General features: G+C 27.9%; 2 protein-coding genes across 5 annotated transcripts in view; one reads left to right on the forward strand and one right to left on the reverse strand.

Moving 5' to 3' along the window:
• Window positions 1-5,368: 5,368 nt before the first annotated feature.
• On the forward strand, window positions 5,369-11,298 carry LOC123264297 (tumor protein D54). 3 transcript variants are annotated; one of them, XM_044727530.1, is made up of 6 exons: window positions 5,369-5,681; window positions 8,183-8,307; window positions 8,390-8,538; window positions 8,833-8,892; window positions 9,054-9,216; window positions 10,922-11,298. In XM_044727530.1, the coding sequence occupies exons 1-6, from the start codon at window positions 5,663-5,665 to the stop codon at window positions 11,060-11,062; spliced, it is 657 nt and encodes a 218-aa protein (XP_044583465.1). In that variant the 5' UTR covers window positions 5,369-5,662; the 3' UTR covers window positions 11,063-11,298. The 3 variants fall into 3 exon arrangements, with proteins under 3 accessions (XP_044583465.1, XP_044583462.1, XP_044583463.1); XM_044727527.1 differs by lacking the exon at window positions 5,369-5,681 and adding an exon at window positions 6,446-7,214; XM_044727528.1 differs by lacking the exons at window positions 5,369-5,681; window positions 8,833-8,892 and adding an exon at window positions 6,451-7,214.
• A 5,771-nt stretch (window positions 11,299-17,069) lies between these two features.
• LOC123264290 (hybrid signal transduction histidine kinase G) overlaps window positions 17,070-20,035 on the reverse strand; it is a 39,061-nt gene continuing 36,095 nt past the window's right edge. The window contains exons 2-3 of one of the 2 annotated variants that reach the window (XM_044727515.1): window positions 18,380-19,400; window positions 17,071-18,256 (exon numbers count right to left, since the gene is read on the reverse strand). In XM_044727515.1, coding sequence (XP_044583450.1) covers window positions 17,253-18,256; window positions 18,380-19,217 — 1,842 coding nt within the window. In that variant the 5' untranslated portion in view covers window positions 19,218-19,400 and the 3' untranslated portion in view covers window positions 17,071-17,252. Of the gene's footprint in view, window positions 19,401-20,035 lie in introns of both variants that reach the window. The other variant, XM_044727514.1, reaches the window with a different exon arrangement.

Consider the following 20,035-nt stretch of genomic DNA (forward strand, 5'->3'; position numbering starts at 1 on the left):
ATGTGGTGATCTACTGACTGAGTCGAGCAAGGGGTTTGTACAAACATTCGTACCAATTCCAGCGAAGATACACGAAGAAGTGATTCGTCCCATTTCAGTAGCTGAGTGCAAGAAATATAAACCAGATCACAAAACAGCAGCTGGGCCCGATGGACTAAAAGCGAAAAACTGGCTGGACAATGTGTCCAATATGGTCAAAGCAACAATAATGAATGTCTTACTTTTGTGGGGCCAGACACCAAAAATGTGGTGAGACTCGCGTACAGTCCTAATCCCTAAAGAAACTGGAACTATGGACCCTGCGAAGTTCAGACCGATCTCAATATCGTCAATAGTACTACGGCATTTTCACCGGGTGCTGGCCGGCCGTTTAACCGACCTAGAGCTGTTCGATAAACGCCAAAGAGCCTTTATTAGAGCAGATGGAATTGCGGAGAACTCGTTTGTGCTGTCATCAGTGCTCAATGACTCATGGAAAAATCTACGACAGTTACACGTTGCGGCGATCGATGTCAGAAAAGCGTTCGATACAGTCTCTCACAAAGCCCTACCATGGATACTATTGAAAAATGGAATCCCCCAGCACCTAGTCAACTACGTAGTAAAAATGTATGATGAAGCACAAACTCAACTCGAAGTCGATGGAAGATTCTCGGACCCGATCTAACCTGGACAAGGTGTGCGTCAAGGGGATCCACTGTCGTCAATCATATTTAACCTAGTCATGAATGAAATAATAGGGTCTGTGAGTGACGGGATTGGTTATAAGCTAGGACAATCTACCATCAATGTTCATGCTTTTGCTGATGATCTTCTACTGTTAGCCCGCACGAAAGAAGGACTCCAGGACTTAATTAACGCTGTGATCGATGAGATGAAGAATTATGGCCTAGCACCGATGCCGAAGAAATGCTGTTGCTTGTCATTAATGCCCAACGGCAAAGCAAAGCTGATGAAAGTCATGTCCCAACAACTGTTTCAAATAGACAGTGAACCTGTGCCACAATTAAGGATAAGTGATTGCTGGAAACAGCTAGGCGTTGTATTTGGTGCCAAGGGACCAAGGACACCGATCATACAAATGAACGATTTGTTAGGCCGAGTTACGCGGGCTCCTCTAAAGCCTCAGCAGCGGATGAAGATTCTCCAAACATTCCTCCTGCCCAGATTCACGCATAAATTGATCTTTGGAAAGCTAATTGAAAAAGTACTTACTTGTCTTGTTTTTTATCGACATTTTGAAGGGTCAATTGAAAATTTAGATGCCATTTTTTTTCTCAAAGAACATGAAAAACTGAATGAATCGAAAAAAATAAATATTATAAATGTAGAAATAAAAAGAAAAATGATGTGGGAATTTTAAAAAATATTTTTTATAATAATAACGTATTGATTTGTTAAAAAAATTTAAAAAATTGACAGTTTTCAGCTAACTTCAGTATGATAATTATTTTCTACTTGTTTCGGTTAGTTTTTTTATCAAAGCTTTTTTTAATATTTTAAACTAACTTTTCTTTTTTTAATGTAAATTTTATGATACTAAAGTTAATTGACATTTGTCAATTGTTTTGGATTGTGTTAACAACTAAATTTCTATGAAAAAATTTCAATAAAAAAATTCTACATTTAAAAATCAAGAAAAATTACAAGTGCAAACCATTGAATAATAATTTTTTTTTAATTTATTTTTTTCTAGAAAAACAAAAAAAATTGTCAGATGTCAGCTGATTTTAGTATAATTAAATTTTTCAGAAAACTAAAGTATGAGAAATCAGATCGCACTCAAAATAACATGAATCTGACAGCTCTAAGAATTTTTCTAAAAAATAAATTATTATAAAAAAAGAAATGCACTTTTTCGATGAGTATAAAGTTAGCACACAGCTGACATTTTTAATTTTCAATTTAGCATCTAACTATACGAAATAAGAGTTACTAAAAAATTCGATGTAAGAAACGGCGCGTTTTTTGAAGTACTAAATGTCCATTTTAATAGAAATTTTTTTTCCTCATGATTGAGCTGTAATTAAAAAAATTGATGGTCAGAACAGTCTTACGACTTTCAATTGAAATCAAATTATCTGAAATTAAGGTATTGAAGTTATTTCGTGATCACGCAAAGGTCCGTTTTTATTTTTTTTTTCAATTTTCAGCTTAGAACCTTTGGTACGTCATAACTCTCTTAAGAATGATCGTATGACAAGCAAAAAAAAAAAGCAAATTGTGTAGTTTTGTATAATCTAGAAGCCCATTTTTTTAGTTTTTCCAATTTTCGTATTCCTTTGTTGTTATCAATAAAAATAAATTTTCCAAAATTTCAAAATTGCATATGAGATACTAATTAGTTGAAATTTATAAATTTAAAAAATGCACACTTTAGTTTTATCAGTATCTAAAGGTCCATTTTTTTATTTTTCAATTCGAAGCATTTTTTCCAAAAAATCAATTATTTTCATTTTGAAAAATTGAAAAAACAGTATATTCTACTTTACTTAGTTAAAATTAAAAAAAAAAATTACACTCCTTAGTTTTTTCAAAATCTAAAGGTCCATTTTTTTATTTTTTCAATTTCAAGCGTTTTTTTTTCCAAAAAATCAATTATTTTTATTTTAAAAAAATCGCATATTCCACTTTATTTAGTTAAAATTAAAAAAACAAAAAATCCAACGACCTTAATGTTTGCAGTCACTTCACAATTTTTTAATTATTGTTTGTTATGTAAAGAAATTTTTCTTTACATATTTATTAACTATAAAAATCGAGTATAATATTTATTAATTAAAAAAAAAAAATCGAGTATGATTTTATTTAAATTTTAACGATTGTAAAAGATAATTCGAGTGCGGTCATTAAGTGTCTCGTTCGATTTTTACAAAAGGCCCAGGGAAATTTCCGTAATTAGTCTGGAGCCCAGGTATATTTAAGAGATTAAATAGATGAATGGGAGTTTTGTTATACGTAAGCTAACTCACTTAAACTCAAAATAAGAAATACTTAAAGATAAAGAACATTAGATACAAAGATTTATTTTAAACCAAAAGATTTTAGAATAATTTAATTACAAAATTTTAGTGTTGAGACAAATATCGAAATAAATTTTAATAATGCAATTTCCAAAATAATTTTTAGTCAACAAAAATTAAATATGAAATGAGAAACAAATAAAAAAATAGAACTTGAAAGTTAAATAATTTAAAATAAACAAATTTTAAACAATTGAATTCTAAAATAATACAACAAATTTATAAAACGATAAAACAGAAATATTTCTACAAATAAATAATTAAATTCAAAGAAACGTAAGAAATGTTAGATTCGAGTACATATTTATTCATATGATTTTAATAAATAAATTAATGTAGACAGTACAAATGTATGTCTTTGTCTATGCGTAAATGCGCTTACGTATACACAAACACATAGATGAATAATAGAACATAAGAGTAAGTGAGAAAGCATGTTGCACTCTGATCCAAGTACAGGGACTCATGCAACATTTTTAAACAAATTTAAGAGAGAGGGTAAGGGCCCAAGAAAATAGACACATAATTGGACATTTGTTTCCCCCAATGAGTGGAAATTAGTAACGCCCTAAAATTCGACACCTTGCAATTGTCACCAAAAAATCTCTCTCGTTGTCCTGACGTCCTAGTGTTAACATCGTACATAGTTTAAATAAGTCTCAATAGACCACGTGTAAATCTTTTGTATAGAAAGTAAATCATTTGTAAAGGTAAAGTAAAATCGTAAAGTGAAACCAACTAAATCAAATTAAATCAACAAGGTTCATCAATTTTTATCAGGTATATTTTAAATTATTAATATTTGTGAATTTAGTAATATTGTAAAATCGTTATATGAAAGAAAAGTTAACTTCAATCACTGTAATAATTGTAATAATTGTAAACTTAACTAATGATATTAATTTTGGACTTAAACAATATATGTATTAAAATTATTCAACTACATCAATTTATTCAAACAAACTTATCATTCTCAATAAATTAAACTCGGAAGTTCCCGGTCTATTAGCCTAACACGCTAGGACCAAATACTTAAACACATTAAATATTTTAAATGTAAAATTAATTAATTATCCTAAATTAAATATTTTTTACATAACATGTTTATCAAATAAATTTATTTCAAAAAACTATTTAAAAAAAATTGCATTTTTAATTTTTTTAAATTTCTACATGTCAATTTTTTTAACTTTCCGCGAAAAAAATTGAAAATTTAAAATAATCGGGAAGTTATTGGTTTTACCCCGTTTTTCGAAAATCTCTTTTTCATCAGATTTCGACGTTTTGAAGTCCTAGGAAGCTTCCCTGAATATTTTCGCGAACAAAGGAACACGAAAATAGGAAAAACTAAAAAAATGGGTCTCTAGATTATGCAAAACTACACAATTTGCTTTTTTTTGCTTGTCATACGATCATTCTTAAGAGAGTTATAACGTACCAAAGGTTCTAAGCTGAAAATTGAAAAAAAAAAATAAAAATGGACCTTTGCGTAATCATGAAATAACTTCAATACCATAATTTCAGATAATTTGATTTCAATTGAAAGTCGTAAGACTGTTCTGACCATCAATTTTTTTAATTACAGCTCAATCACGAGGAAAAAAAAATTTCTATTAAAATGGACATTTAGTACTTCAAAAAACGCGCGGTTTCTTACATCGAATTTTTTAGTAACTCTTATTTCGTATAGTTAGATGCTAAATTGAAAATTAAAAATTTCAGCTGTGTGCTAACTTTAGACTCATCGAAAAAGTGCATTTTTTTTTTTATAATAATTTATTTTTTAGAAAAATTCTAAGAGCTGTCAGATTCATGCTATTTTGAGTGCGATCTGATTTATCATATTTTAGTTTTCTAAAAAATTTAATTATACTAAAATCAGCTGACATCTGACAATTTTTTTTGTTTTTCTAGAAAAAAATAAATTAAAAAAAAATTATTATTCAATGGTTTGCACTTGTAATTTTTCTTGATTTTTAGATGTAGAATTTTTTTATTAAAATTTTTACATAGAAATTTAGTTGTTAAAAAAATCCAAAACAATTGACAAATGTCAATTAACTTTAGTATCATAAAATTTACATTAAAAAAAGAAAACTTAGTTTAAAATATTAAAAAAAACTTTATACCCATACTTTTTCGCACTCAGCTTCTTTTCTCGAAGTATCTTTTAAATTTTCTATAAAAATTTACCGCGTGATTTTCTTTATTTTTTCAGTCCACAACTTATCAATCCACTTCAATCTTGCAACCGCGAGATGGCGACAAGTGTCTGAAATCTGACTCGACACACGTTTACAAAAATACAATACATCTATATATCTGAGATAGATTTTCAACAAGCAGTACTCAAAACTCTCAAGCGCGACATAAATATATATATTTACATACATATATACATACGCGTGGAATATAGGCATTAGGCATCGATTAAATCCAGTAATAAAGTACATAGAGTTGACAGTTTGCAAAGAACACGTCATTTCTCACTCCGTATTGATAACACGTCAAATAATAGTTGGTCAAGAAAATAACGTGCTATTTAATAATATAACAGTGTGTTAACAACTACCCAGTAAAATATATTATTGATAAGAATAAAAAATAAGTTCCTATCAGTTGACAAATAAACCTGAAAAATGAACACTGTCCCAACAGGTGAGATAATATTTAGTATTAAAACATTTAGCTCATACCTACTAATTAATTTCAATTTAATTGATCCTTAAAATAACAATAACATTAATTAACATTTATTTTTATTCAGAATATTCAACGTCATGTATTGAATCAACAACAATCAACTTTTTGATTGAAAATCCGCTCTAACCTGTCTAACAAAAAAACTTTTCTGTAATTTGTAATTTCCTCATTAATTTTATCGGTCTAATCATTTCAGAAATTGACTCACGCCATGCTTATCTTTAATTTTTAATTTACATTCCAAGTTATCAATTAAAAAATTCATTAATATAAACAAATTAAAACTAATGTATATCTACATATTTTTATTACAGTTTCCGGCATTTTATCTTATACTTTATCACAATAATAATTATCATAATTAAAATTATTTTAATGCGGAGTTTTTTTAAGAGTTCAGAGAAATCGTTATAAAAAATATAATTTTATTAAAAAACTTTTACAAGATGAATCATAAAACCGCAACTACAAAAAATAATTCACATTATATTGACGCCTTTCACTTAATTTTTTTATTTTTATGATCTTATTTTACCGACTACTATTTTACCGTTTTGTATATCTCATTTTTTATTTCTATTATAATTATTATTAATGTTTTTGTTATTATTATTATTATATTTTTTTTATACTCAAGGTGTGCAGGTAAACGAATCTTACGCCATCGTTGCTCGAAATCGGAAACTAAATACGATCGCAACATCGCTAGTACTAACAGTACAAAAGAGAAATCGACAACAATTGTCTACAGCTGTTTCACCAGTGTATTTATATAAAAAGTGTTATAATTTGTTTAAAAAAAAAAATTATTAATACCGATATTAATGTATCTCTTCGGAAGATCGACCCCGATACCTTAAACTTGAAACTACTCTGTTGCATCTTCCTGTTGAATAAATCACATATTCTTCAGCGAGTAATAAAATAGTGATAAATGTGATACGATATGATATGAGGAGAGTAACTGTACAGTGAACAGTTCAAAAAGTTAAATGAGCGGTAATAAGTATTTAATAACCCGTTAGAAGACAATGAAAGAAGATACTAGAGACGGTGATAAAAATCCCGATATTAATTCCGTCAAGGGTAAAGATAATAATTCTAGAAGCAAAGTTTGCAATGAACACGGTGATGATTGTCCGAGTGAAAATGAACGTGAGTTCGATTCCCTTGAGTATGAGGAAGATGTGTATTATTCGAGCTTTGCTGATACTCCGAGTTTTGATGATATTGACAATGATCTGTTCAATGACAGCGAAGAAATTGTTGTTCACTGCTGGAAAGACGATAATATTTATCTAGACGAGATCCTTGTTAATGATGTTGATTTTTCGCAAGACCTAGATGCTAATTGCAGTAATGACAGTAACAATGCCGCGAAAAAAAAATTACGTAAATTGAGATCGGTTCGAGTGATTTTTAAAGAGATGACTAAGTCTTATTTTGAAAAACTTCAGGGAAAAGGACTTTTTTTTGAACGCTTAAAAGGTCCTAATTTTTCGGTGAATTTAATCACTATTTATTTATTTATTTTATTTAAATGTCAAGGCAATTGCCGAATAGCGAAAAATATAAAATAAAAGAGTAAAAAGTACATATAAGAATATACACAGGTCTACATAGATATTTTAACAGTATTTGGATATTAATTAATAATAATGTAATTTATTTACTGGCTGAAGGACAAACTCCCCTAACAGCCAAAAGATACATAAAATATTATGACACTGGAGTTAGCAGACGTCTAAAAATTTTTTATTTTTTTTTATTAATTAAATTACAACTAAAAAGATATTTTTAAAAAGTTGCACTTATAGTTTTTCAAGTTTTGTTACATGTGAAATTTTTTTTTAATTGTTTAAGTGAAATTTTTTCAATAAAAAATTTCTAAAAATTTTGAAATGTCGGCTAACTTTATTTTCATAAAATATTATGACAGAGTGTGCTTGGTAAAAAATGAACAAATAACTAAAGAAATAAAAAACAAAAAAAAAATAATAATAAGCAAGAAGGGTAATTCTAAAATAAAAGCATTCCAGGTAGACAAATAGTGATTATAAACTATCAGTTATAAACTATCAATTTGTGATTATCAATTATCAATTACTAATTTTTTTTTTTTGTTTTGTTTTTCTCTTCTTTCAAATTTGTTTAAAAATTTCTTCAATCTCTTAAATTTTTTAAATCTATTTTCTTTTTACAGATGCTATTTCTTTTATATAAACATTACTAAACATTCTACACATAAAAATGTTACATATTGTTGTAAATTTCCTAGGTTGTTTCTTTACAGATAAATAATAATAATAATAATAATAAAAACTATGAATAATAATGAATCAATGATTACTTTTTATTTATTATTCTATGATTTATTTTTTATGATATTCAGGATATATTAATGAGGGATAAAAAATTTAAATTTTTATTTTAATTATTCTTTTTTGTATTTTTAGGTGAGGATGCCCTACATTCTGGTTCTCTTTCTCCATCGGCGGACAATGTCGCGAATGAGCTAGCTGGATTATCATTTGAAGAACAGGAGCGTCAAAAAGCTGAGTGGAGAACTGAACTAGCCAAGGTTATTTTTTATTAAATATTTTTTATTAATAAGTTTAGATGTTAAGAATTGTTTATTAACTTTTTTAAATTTTATTCAATAGGTTGAAGAGGAAATTCAAACATTGAGACATGTGTTGGCCAGCAAAGTACGAGTATCGCAAGAATTGAAACGAAAACTCGGCATCAGTGTGTGGAAAGACATCACCGAAGATGTAAATCAAGGACTCCGTAACGTCAAGGAGAGTAATGTGTACGTATATTTGAAATAACTGTTAATTATTAAAGGATCAGGATGCTCTGGTTAGCTACTAGTTGAATTGGGTAGAAAGTTTTTACTGATTTTATTTTTATACTTATGTAAATAGTTATTTTATTAATTATATAATTATCAATTATCATTTATTATTTAATTAGTATTTTTATTCATTTGGTAACTCATTAAAATTCATCGTAATGTAATTGTAATAACCACTGCATCATTCATGTACAAATATGTTTTTTTTGCTACTTTTTTTTTTATCACTTTTGGTTGGGTGTCATTTAGTTATCAGAACATTGGTGAAAAACTTGGTCATGTCAAGAGGGCCGTCTCCGAAAACAGTTTGTAAGTACAAGAGAAGAATTATTCGCGTGTTAATTTGTACACTAACTTGTACTTTTAGTATTTTCTTGTATGTTGTTATTTTTATTATATGAAAATTTTTTTTATAAATGGATGTGTTTTTGAATTAAGGCACTGTGAAATTAATGTGTTTTGGAAATTAGATTTCAGAAAACGGAATCCGTTTGCAAGCAAGCTGCGGGCATGACCCAAAGTTTCTTGGGTGGCTTTGGCAGCGGGATTTCCATGAAGTTGGGTCAGATGCGTAATTCTGATAGTTTTCGCTCACTTGAAGAACGTGTTGGTAGCGCCTATGAAAATGTTAAGGTATTTTGATAATAATCATTTTAATTGAGATAGTAAAAAAAATTTTAACTTCGTGGTATTTCTATTTATATAATAAAATTAATTTTTTTAGTTTAATTTAGTATCAAAAGGTTAATCTTAATTTATAAATTTTCAAGATTTTTTATAATTTTTTTTGATAATTAATTTATTATGATTAGCGTAAAGTCAAAATAATAATTTATAATGAATAATTGACATTTTTAATTCAAAATTTAATTTTATAAAAAAAAAATTGTTCTTTGTCTTCTTCCTTTAGGATCAATAGTTTCAGCGTAATTTCAAAAGTAAAATTCACAATTATCAAAAAATTTGGTAAATATTTACAAGTAGGGTCACCATTTTAATTTTCATTATTTTCAACGAAATTTCTATTTAATTTTATTGATAGATTTTTTTTTTAAATACATAAAAAAAAATGAACAATTAAAAAAAAAAGTTGATTATCACAATTTTAACAAATTTTCCAAATTTTCAAAAAAATTTATAAATTTTTTATAAAATTGTGATATTCATGTAAGAAACGCGTTATTCATTTACAAGACGTTTATTAACAATATTGAGATTATACAAATGGATATGACTCAAGGGTACAATAATATACGGGACAATAGAATGACGATAACCGAAGTGTACGAATTGAGGATCCTCTCGGAAGTGCCACCATCCTCCCTCATTGCTGGGGTCCTAGAGTTACCCCAAGGGTGGGGGTAAGTACAAGGCCCGCCTGTACTCTCATCCCTCACTATCGGTCCTTGAGACTAGAGGGTGGACCTCCAATGTGGTGGAAGGGGGATGACGTCACTTTCATTCAACTTTTTTTTTAAATTGTTTCTTTTTATGTACTTTTCAAAAAGAAATATATCAAAAACATTAAAAAAAGATAAAATAGAAATTTTATCCAAAAACATAAGAGGCAAAATTTTTTCCAACTTTTGAAGGCAAAAAAGCTATCGAAATTTTTATTTTTTTCTTTTACGAAATTTTTTATCATAAATGCGCCGTAAAAACAATCAGAATAAAAAAAAATTTTTAAATGTTAATTTTTCACCTAGTTATGGTCCAAAATGGGGTTGACGTCACTTGTAAATAATTACCCAAAATTTAATGAATTTTTCATTATAAATCTTAATTTTAAAATAATAACAAAAATAGTGGTTTTTTTTCAAAATCATAAGAAAGATTTTTTTTTATAAAATTAAATTTTAAAAAAATTTTTTATAGGACCAATATTTTCGCCGTAATTATTAAACCATTTATTTTAAAATTGCCGCAAAAATTTTAGTCTTAATTATAATAAAATTTTAATATTTATTTATTTTGTGTTTTACACTGCATATATAAATTTAGTGTCTAAAAATTTTAATATCTAAAATTTCAAAGTTTTAAACATTATATTAATATTTCTGTTGATTAAAAGAAGTCTAATTGCTGCCCTTGTTGAATAAAAAATAATCTATAACAACGAAAATTGATTTTTTAATGAGAGTCTAAGTCGTGATCTATACCTTTCAATTTTTAATGACTACCGTGTAATTTTTTTATCGTATAACTCATTACAATAATAAAACTCTTAAAGTAATTTTCTTCAACCCAAATATTGAATAATTAATCAACTTAAATTTCACTCTAAGTAAACTATATTTAATCTGATAAACTAAAGCTAATAAAAATTTATCCAATATAGACTAAAGTAACACCATCAAGATCAAACTCGACCCAGAGCTTTGATGAAGCCCTGCGAGAGTCCGAAGCAACAAGACGAGCATCAGGAATCCCATCAGTGGCTACCAGCCCAACCATCCCCGAGGAGAAGCTCTTGTCATAGAGCTTAACTGATCGTTGGCCTTTGAATCAGCAGTGTGACATAAACAATAACAATGATAACTCGCATTCTTACTTATCAATAATGATCTTGAGAGATTGGACCACTTGTTCAACTACCATCAATCAGCATCATCATAATCAGTGTCTTCACTGTTACATTGCACGTAAATTCACGCATCGTAAACAAGACAAAGGTCGAACGGATAAATTTATTCGAGTTCAAATGAACAAGCGTATCAACAATAACTAAATATGAGTATGGCTAAAAAATTGTTGCTATATGTTATAAATTTTATAACATATGGTAATAATTATAATTATTATATTAATAATAATAAAAATGTATCAAGTATTTAAATCTTTGGATTAGGGAGCAAATAAATGATAATTAATTTAGCAGATATTTAATAATTTTTAGAATTTTTTTAACAAATAAATTATGGTAAAAAAAAATTGAAATTTAGAAATTAAAAAAAATTATAAATTCAATTTTTTAATAATAATTTTTCAGAACAAAAAATTTTTTATTCATTAATTAGTTATTAATTAATTAATTAATTAATAATTAATTGATTTATCAATAATTTATTAATTAAATAATTGTTTATTAACTAATACCCCCTTAAGGGGGGTATTCTGATCTAGAAGCATGAAATTTCAGGTAATTTTTAAAGTGCCGTAAAAAAAAGCAATTAATATTTTTACTATACATTTTTTTATAAGTTATTTATTAACATTACACGGAAAGTACAAGATGATACTGGAAATCATCTCAGATTATAATCAGTGATATCTGTGGTGAAAAAAATTTCAGATAGTGGCTAGTATAATCCAGATTATACTGAGTGATATCTGGATTATACTCATTGTAATCTGGAAATTTTTTTTCACTCAGTATAATTTGGGATTATATCCAGTGTAATCTTGTTCTTTTCATGTATAAGAATACAGAAAAAAAATTAAAAAAAAAAAAAAAAGATGAAAATCCAAAAAATTAGCAGCTGATGAAGTGGAGGGGTCTCAAAAAATTGGCTCGTGATGGTACCCACGTTTCCAACCCTCCTAGCAATCAGAAACAAAAAAGTAAAAAAGATTATTGATCTAGAAAAATGTAGCTATGGTTGGAACTACGTTCATTCCCAAATTTCAATTTTTACTCTTTTTAAAAAATTCGAAGAAGTAAAAAAAATGTTTTTTTTTTCAAGCAGTCGCCATTTTTTGAAAATTTTTTTTTTCAACTTTTCTGTAATTCCAAGAGAGTTTGAATCGTGGGTATCGTCATGTGCCAATTTTTTGCGACCCTTCTACTTCATCAGCTGCTAATTTTTTGAATTTTCAACTTTTTTTATTTTTTTCTGTATTTTTATTTTAATAAATAACTCATAAAAAAATGGATAATAAAAATATTGATTACCTTTTTACGGCACTTAAAAAATTACCTGAAATTTCATGCTTCTAGACCAGAATACCCCCTTAAATAAAATAAAAAAATTATCAAATAACTGCTAACTTTAATGTCAGCAATGATACATTAAAAAAAAAAAACTCGTCCTCTGACAATATTCTTCTTACACGAGACTTATACACTACTGCTATGCCTATTTTACTTAGCACTGTTGAGCCTTCTAAAGAATATATATCTATACATATTTATATATGCGAGTATTCGCGACAGTGTACTATATTAATAATTTTTTGCACCAGATTTGGATCCTTTGCTGCTGGTATACGACAAAAAATAAAATTAATTATAAAGATTAATATTAAATTTTTTTTTTCATCGTGGATTTATGAATTTATGAATTTATGAATGGAACAAAAGTTTATTGTAATGAGATATATATGAAATTATATTATATAAATATAAATATTGTATATTCTTCTTGGTATGGTTTGCTTTGTCATTAAATTAATGTGGATTAACTGGTATAATAAATTATTTCATTGAATAATAATTAATTTTGTTTTTTTTTTTTTTAAGCATACAATTTATTAAATTTTTTATTTAAATTATTTCGGATTAAACATCACCTGGTAGGAAGACTTAAATTTATAAAGGAAGATTATATTTTATAATGAAGAAATAAAATAAAAATACGTATAATAAATTCTTTATTTAAAAAAAAATCTTTCAATAAAAATTCAATAGTGATTAAGTTTAAATTAATAATTAAAAATATGAATAATACTAATTAATAATAATAGTCGTACACAATAATAAAGAAGAAATAAAAAAAACAGTAAACTCTCACCAATGGCTTCACGATCAACGATCATATTTGATATCGTCTCTTATACGAATCACAATCCGATGAACTTTCGACGTGCTCACCATAACGACTTTACACATAAATACTTTTTCGCTATCTACAATAGTCATATAAAAATTAATATCAATTGTAATAATAATAAAAATAATTATAATTAAAATAGCAATGAATTTCAAACTAAAATATAATTATTAAAATAATAATAATAGTAACTGAGAAAAAAACATATTTCATTTTTAAAATTACATGTTAGTAAATAAAGCGATGGCTTTAATAAAAAATAAAAAAATTTTAATTAAATATTACAAATTTTTAAAATAATTATCAAAACACTGTACACCCGAGCTAAGGCTAATTTTTAAATTTATAATTTTAGAAATAATAATTTATGCACACTGTTAATTAATCTAAAATTAATATAAATATATATATTTACGAAATCGTTAAACATAACATTGTGTATTCACAACAATATAAATTTTTTTTATTTATTTAATAATAAAATTATTTTTTATATTTCAATCATTGAAAATGAATGCGGTATTTATTTGTACTGTAATAGGCCGACATACAGTAAAAAAAATTATTTTTTTTTATCATTTATTCATTAATTTATTAATTAACATTAATATCATTAATATCATTCAGTCATTAATATTTTATTGTCACGTTAATATCATTCCATACTAGTTTTATTCAGGCCTTTGAGTATTATTGTCTTTTGTTAATAATTATTTTTAATAATAAAATATATTAAAATATAAATCTATAAATTTACTTTTTAAAATCTAATAAAACAAAAACGAAATCGTGTATGGTAACTTGTAAAAAATTTTCTATAAAATGTACAATTCAATACAATTATCACTTATTTTTTCATTAAGTTATTATTACATATTTTTTTAATATTATTATTATTTTAAAAGATATAATAATTTATAAAATAAAATTTTAGTTATAAAAGTTGGATTACCTCAACAATTATTATTACATTAATTATAATTATTATTATTATAAAAAGTATAAAAAGCCATGAGTATTAATCGGTCGAATCCTTTTGGAATTTATTTAAATGTCAATTAATTTAAATGCAAGTAATTACTATCACCTAATAATAATTAATCATCTTTATAGTAATATTAATTATAATAATAAAATAAAGATAAAAGAAATAAATAAACAATTTCGAGATCCGATTAATTGTTCGTGTGACAATTGAACAGTTACACACGTTTGCAAACACACATTTCAGGTAATTAACAATTAAAATATTATTAATTAAATTATGATAATTATTAAGTACATTATAAGGCTTAAATAAAATAAAGTTTTACTTGTTATTTTTAATCTATAGAAGAAATAATTATTTTTTATTTATTTATTTATTATTAAAGAAGAAGAAGCAATTAGATTAAAATTTTCACGGTCGTGAAAATAATTTGTGCATCATAAGCGGCCTTATTATATTAACATACGATGTAATGAGTATTGTGGATCTTCAAGGGCGTTTTGTAAACAGCATTGAAAAATTGAATATTATCTCACAATTTAAATATTACATTTTTTACATTAAATTATTTTATTTTTATCCATATGCACAGATTGAGCGATTGAATTTTTTATCGTAATTAAAATTTTTTTTAATAAAAAAAATTTTTTATAAATTAAAATTTTTTTAATTAGAAATATTTTTTTTGTATACTTTGATTTAAATAATTTCAATTTTATAAATTACTTGTCTTAATTATTAGTTAAAAGTCTGAATTATTTAGAAAAAATTTTTTTATCAAGAAAAGTTATAATGAACTACCAAAAAGAGTGATTAGCGATAAATTATCATTTTTCATAACCCAACTATGAGTATGTATCTAAATCACAGATCATGCTACTAATTACTTAAATAACAATATAAATCATTTATTTATATAATTAAAAAAAGGAAAACACATGATCTAATTATTGCCCCAAAATACTTTAACTAATTAATTTACACTAAGTGAACCTGCGATTAATACTTATATCAACAAAATTCATATATAATTTATAACTTAAAATTATAACAAAGAATAAAAATTTCTTAATTCTAACAATATTAATATTAATCAATAAGAAAACTAATTCGGTAGAAAAACGTATCTGAGACCACTAGTGTGTTTGATGAACGTGTGCATTTTAACAAGAATGATTTAATAAACCTTTATCGGTTTATCATCACAATACGGTGCTCGACTAAATGAGTTTTGGAAATTTAATTTTTATAATTTCAAATTTGGAAACTTTAATTTTATTTTACAATTCTTATTAAAGATCATTTTTAAAATCTTTTTATAAATATTAAAAAATCAAATTTTTTCCATGTCTAAAAAATATAATATATTATATTATATTATATTATAAAAAATATAATATTAAATATTTACGTAATTATTTTACATATTCAAAAGCATCGGAGCTTTATTTTTTTATCATACTGAAACTTTAAACACGATTTTCTCAAAATTGTATTTTCAAAAATTCGTGCTTTGTCTTTAAAAAAGATAAATTTATTTGTTCGAAATTTTGTTCTACTTTTCTTAATATAAGGTAAAAGCCCCAATTATTGACACTATAAGAGACAAACTTATGATTCGATTTTTTTTAAGTAATCAAATATCAATAACGTCGATTTTTGTTTGTGGTAATGTCTCAAGTAATGTTTTTACTAATTAATTTCTCTTTTTAAAATGATTATCAGTGATATTTACTAATTAATTTTAAATAATTAAATAGATTATCCGGATACACTAATTATTGACAGGTTAAAAAACTGATTGATCTAATTATTGAAATACCTTAGCCCCAATTATTGACACCTATACTGTGCATGCGGTCGAATCATCTGCTTATTCTTATTCATTGAAATTTATTATTAAGTAATCAATATTATTAAAGTTTATTAATAATAATTTCCATAAATGATTAATTACCATTAAAAATATAAAAAATAATTTATTGAATCAGAAGAGTTCAAACTCTTACAGTAAATTTAAAAAAAAAGACGTCATAGCGCTGTTGAGTGGCTGTCAATATAAAATTCAACTTAAAAATTTTGAACTAGTTATTGAAACCCATTATTTAAATATTATAAAACATACAATTAATTTCGATTATTCAATGTTATTAATTTTTCATATATTATTAATTAAAAAAAAAGATCATGTAATTAGATGAAGAAATTAATTAAAACCCGGTAATTAAAAAAATGCTTTTCTAACCAAAGTTATTAAGAAAACAGACGCTTGTAAGCTGGCTTGATGAACTGGTGCTAACTTAATTTTTTTTAAATAATTAATATTTAATATTTTGAATTGACAGTAATTTTTTCCAATTTTTTAATTAATTAGAATTTAATAAAAATTTATATGATAGTTATTCTTATTACATATAAGATAAATTTATTTTAAAATAATTTAGGGTGTCAATATTTAGACCCCTGTCAATAATTGGGGCTTTTACCTTAATTATCAAAATAATGTACTTAAAGTTTCTAAAATTTTCCAAAAAAAATTTTTTTTTTTTGAGTATTTAATTTTTTTTTGATAATTTCAAAGGTTTATCTTTCAGTCGAAAAAAAAATTCACTGATTCATTTTGTAAAAAAAAAATTATTTTGTACTCTTCAAAGTTTAAATATTTAAAAATTCTCATAATTTTATAATCCATAAATTTTAAAAAATGACTAATTTTGAGACGTATAAAAAAATTATCCCTCCAAAAAAATTAAATCCAAATAAAAAACCACAAAACTAATTTTCCACTCTTTAGCCCAGTCCTCACAATAAAAAATAGAGAGCATTGACTGAGTCATGACAGCTTAAACCTTCTTAAAACAATTCATAAATAAAAAACAAAAATGCTTAACAAAAAAAATTGTCCTAAAAAACTAGCTAGAAGGGCTGCAAACCGCAGTATCATTACCATGGCTCCCCCTAGTCGAATTAGAAGAATTAGACCCAGAAGTCGTGCAGCCATTACCCACATTAGGCTTCTGAGTGACATGAGTCTGGTAGTGTTTAGCAAGATGAGCTTTCTGCCTGAAACTCTTTCCACAGAGCGAACAAGCGAAGGGTTTCTCTCCAGTGTGAGTCCTGATATGAACATTAACGCTATATTTATCCTTGAAACCCTTATGGCAAATGTTACAGTAATGAAGCGACCTCTCTTTCCTCTGAACCGTAGCACTGGGCGAGCTCCCAGGCGCACTCTGGTTCCCACTGTCAACACTACCATTAGCTCCCGCGGCTGCGCTGTTAGCGTTCGCGGCGTTCCTGTTGTTCTTCCTCGAGTATTTCTTCGCCGGTTTAGCAGCAGTCGTCGAATTACTAATCATCGGCCTGTTATTAACAGCCACCACCTGGATCTGACCAGCAGAGTCATCAGACCTAGCTGTAGTCTGATCTATCAGTTCCTGTGGCGCTGCAGTCACCACAGTAACCGTTCCAACCTGTCCCAGTTCCGCCGGGAGAGTAATCGTTCCCAAGCTTCCACTGGTAGGATCCAGCGTGTACATCAACGTAGTCGTTCCCGAAACACTGCAAACTGGTTCTAGGTTACAATAATTCTCCACCACCTCATTAGCAATACTCTTAAGCTTCTCATAGTCCCCCGGACGGTAAGTTGTCGTCTCCAATTGAGACAACAGCAAATCTTCCTCAGTACACCCATGCATCGACTCATCCTGGGGTTCCTGTTTTATCTGCGCATTAGAACCCGTCGACAGCGACACTGCAATCCCCGTGGATTTCGTCGAAGATGCTAGAGTTATTTGCGTCGGTCCCGAGTACAATTTACCCTGGAGCGCGTTCCTCAGCAGACTTTCCGCAGAATCGCCGCTAACTTCTTGGAGATGATTCTGATCAGACAGCTTCCAATCGTTGTTGTTGTCTCCTGCGTTAGTATTATTATTATTTGTATTATCATTATTGTTATTATTACTTGTATTATTATTGTTATTATTATTATTATTATTTGTATTGTTATTGTTATTATTCTGCCGACAGAGTTCCTTACTTTCGACGAAGCCGCTGTCATCAGTAGCGTATTGGGAAGAAGGCGTCGTAGAAATAATATGATACCTTTCGTTATTCCTGGCAATTTCCGCAGAATTCTGGACATCGTGGACGGAATCTGCATCAGGGTGACTTGACTCAAGGTTAAGAATTGCGTCCAGGTCTAAATTAGGCCGGAGAGTCCAAGAATCGTTGTTGGAAGCTACAGGACTCTTGCAACAATCAAGACCGTCCATAGAGTTAGTTTCGTTATTTAGCACGGTGAGCGTGTAAATGGCGCCATCCGTGTTTTGGTGTCGGTCATTCCCGACGGAAACTCTGTGGTGAGGGTTCTGGTGGTGACCCTCGGTGTCATTAACATCGTCGCGGCACTGAGGGTTAGCATGAGTGGTCCAACAATATTTGTTCAGGTCTTCTAGGAGAATATTGCAGGTTTGCTGGCCGTCTTTGACGTCGTCGCTGGTTCCCCAGTAATCGCAGTCGGCCTCCATGGGAATCTCGCTGCTCTGGATGCAGTGGTTCCGAACATGGTGGTTCAGCGAGCCGGTGATGGTGGAAACTGGAGGGAGAGCTGTTAAAGTATTGTTGTTTGTCTCCTGCTTGATGAAGGAGGTTGACGTCGAGTGGATTTCTCGGCCGTCGTCATCTCTTCTGCCGTCTTGGAGGTACATCCGACGGGACTGGCGGTGCTGGAGATAGTTTACGGTGTCGTCGTCGATGGTTCCGCTGCAGTGCGATGGCGCTGCTGAGAGCGGAGATACCACAAAGTCGAAGAAGTCGGTCTTTCCGAGATCGTCCGCGGCGTCGCTTCCGCCAGGGAACGCCTCCGTGAGGTCCATATCCTTGGACCGGCCTTGCCTTTCGAGCACCTGATATGTAAGTTGGTTTTGGGTTGTGGTGGATGGTGGTTTGTTTGTTGGTTGGTTGGTTGGTTGGAGGTTTCAACTCCTGGGCCCTCAAGTGTGACGGGAATCTTCAAGCCCGATCGCCCACGGCATCCTTGAAGTTGCGATGTTATTACTCTGCAACCAATGTAAGGTGAATCATTATCATTTGTTTTACAATTATTATGGTTTAAGTGGGTTATAGAATAACGAAATTTAAAATTTAAATTGGATTGTTTAGAGAGGTAATTTTAGGTTTCAAGGATTTTAATATACTTTTTTTAGTTTCAGGTTCAGTTGAACAAAAAAAATTTACTTTAATCAGGTTAATTATTTTTGTTTGTTTATTTTGGATATAATATATAATATGATCTATGAAGTGTGAATTTTAGATGAAAAATACGTAAATAAAATGATATTGATAAACAACAATAATAATCTCAATATAAAATCGAGATGAAATATATGTGAATTCAATTTATTTGGAATGTCATTGATCAAATATATCATAAGCATAAGAATATATGTAATTCTACAATCGTGGTTATTAATTTAAATATTTTTTTAATATTACTGGAAAATAACCGTTTGTAAACTAGAACGTTTATTAACTCTGAATTTGGAAATCAGTTGATAATGTCATTTGTAAAATTAGTCGCAAATAAAAAATGATATTAATGAAATTAGCGAAATGAAAATTTCACAAAATATAAATTCAGACATTTATAAAATAGCGAAAAACAAAAATCAGTGGCTACGTGAATTTAGCCAAT

This window comes from Cotesia glomerata, linkage group LG4 (genome assembly GCF_020080835.1).
Source record: "Cotesia glomerata isolate CgM1 linkage group LG4, MPM_Cglom_v2.3, whole genome shotgun sequence".
NCBI lineage: Eukaryota > Metazoa > Arthropoda > Insecta > Hymenoptera > Braconidae > Cotesia > Cotesia glomerata.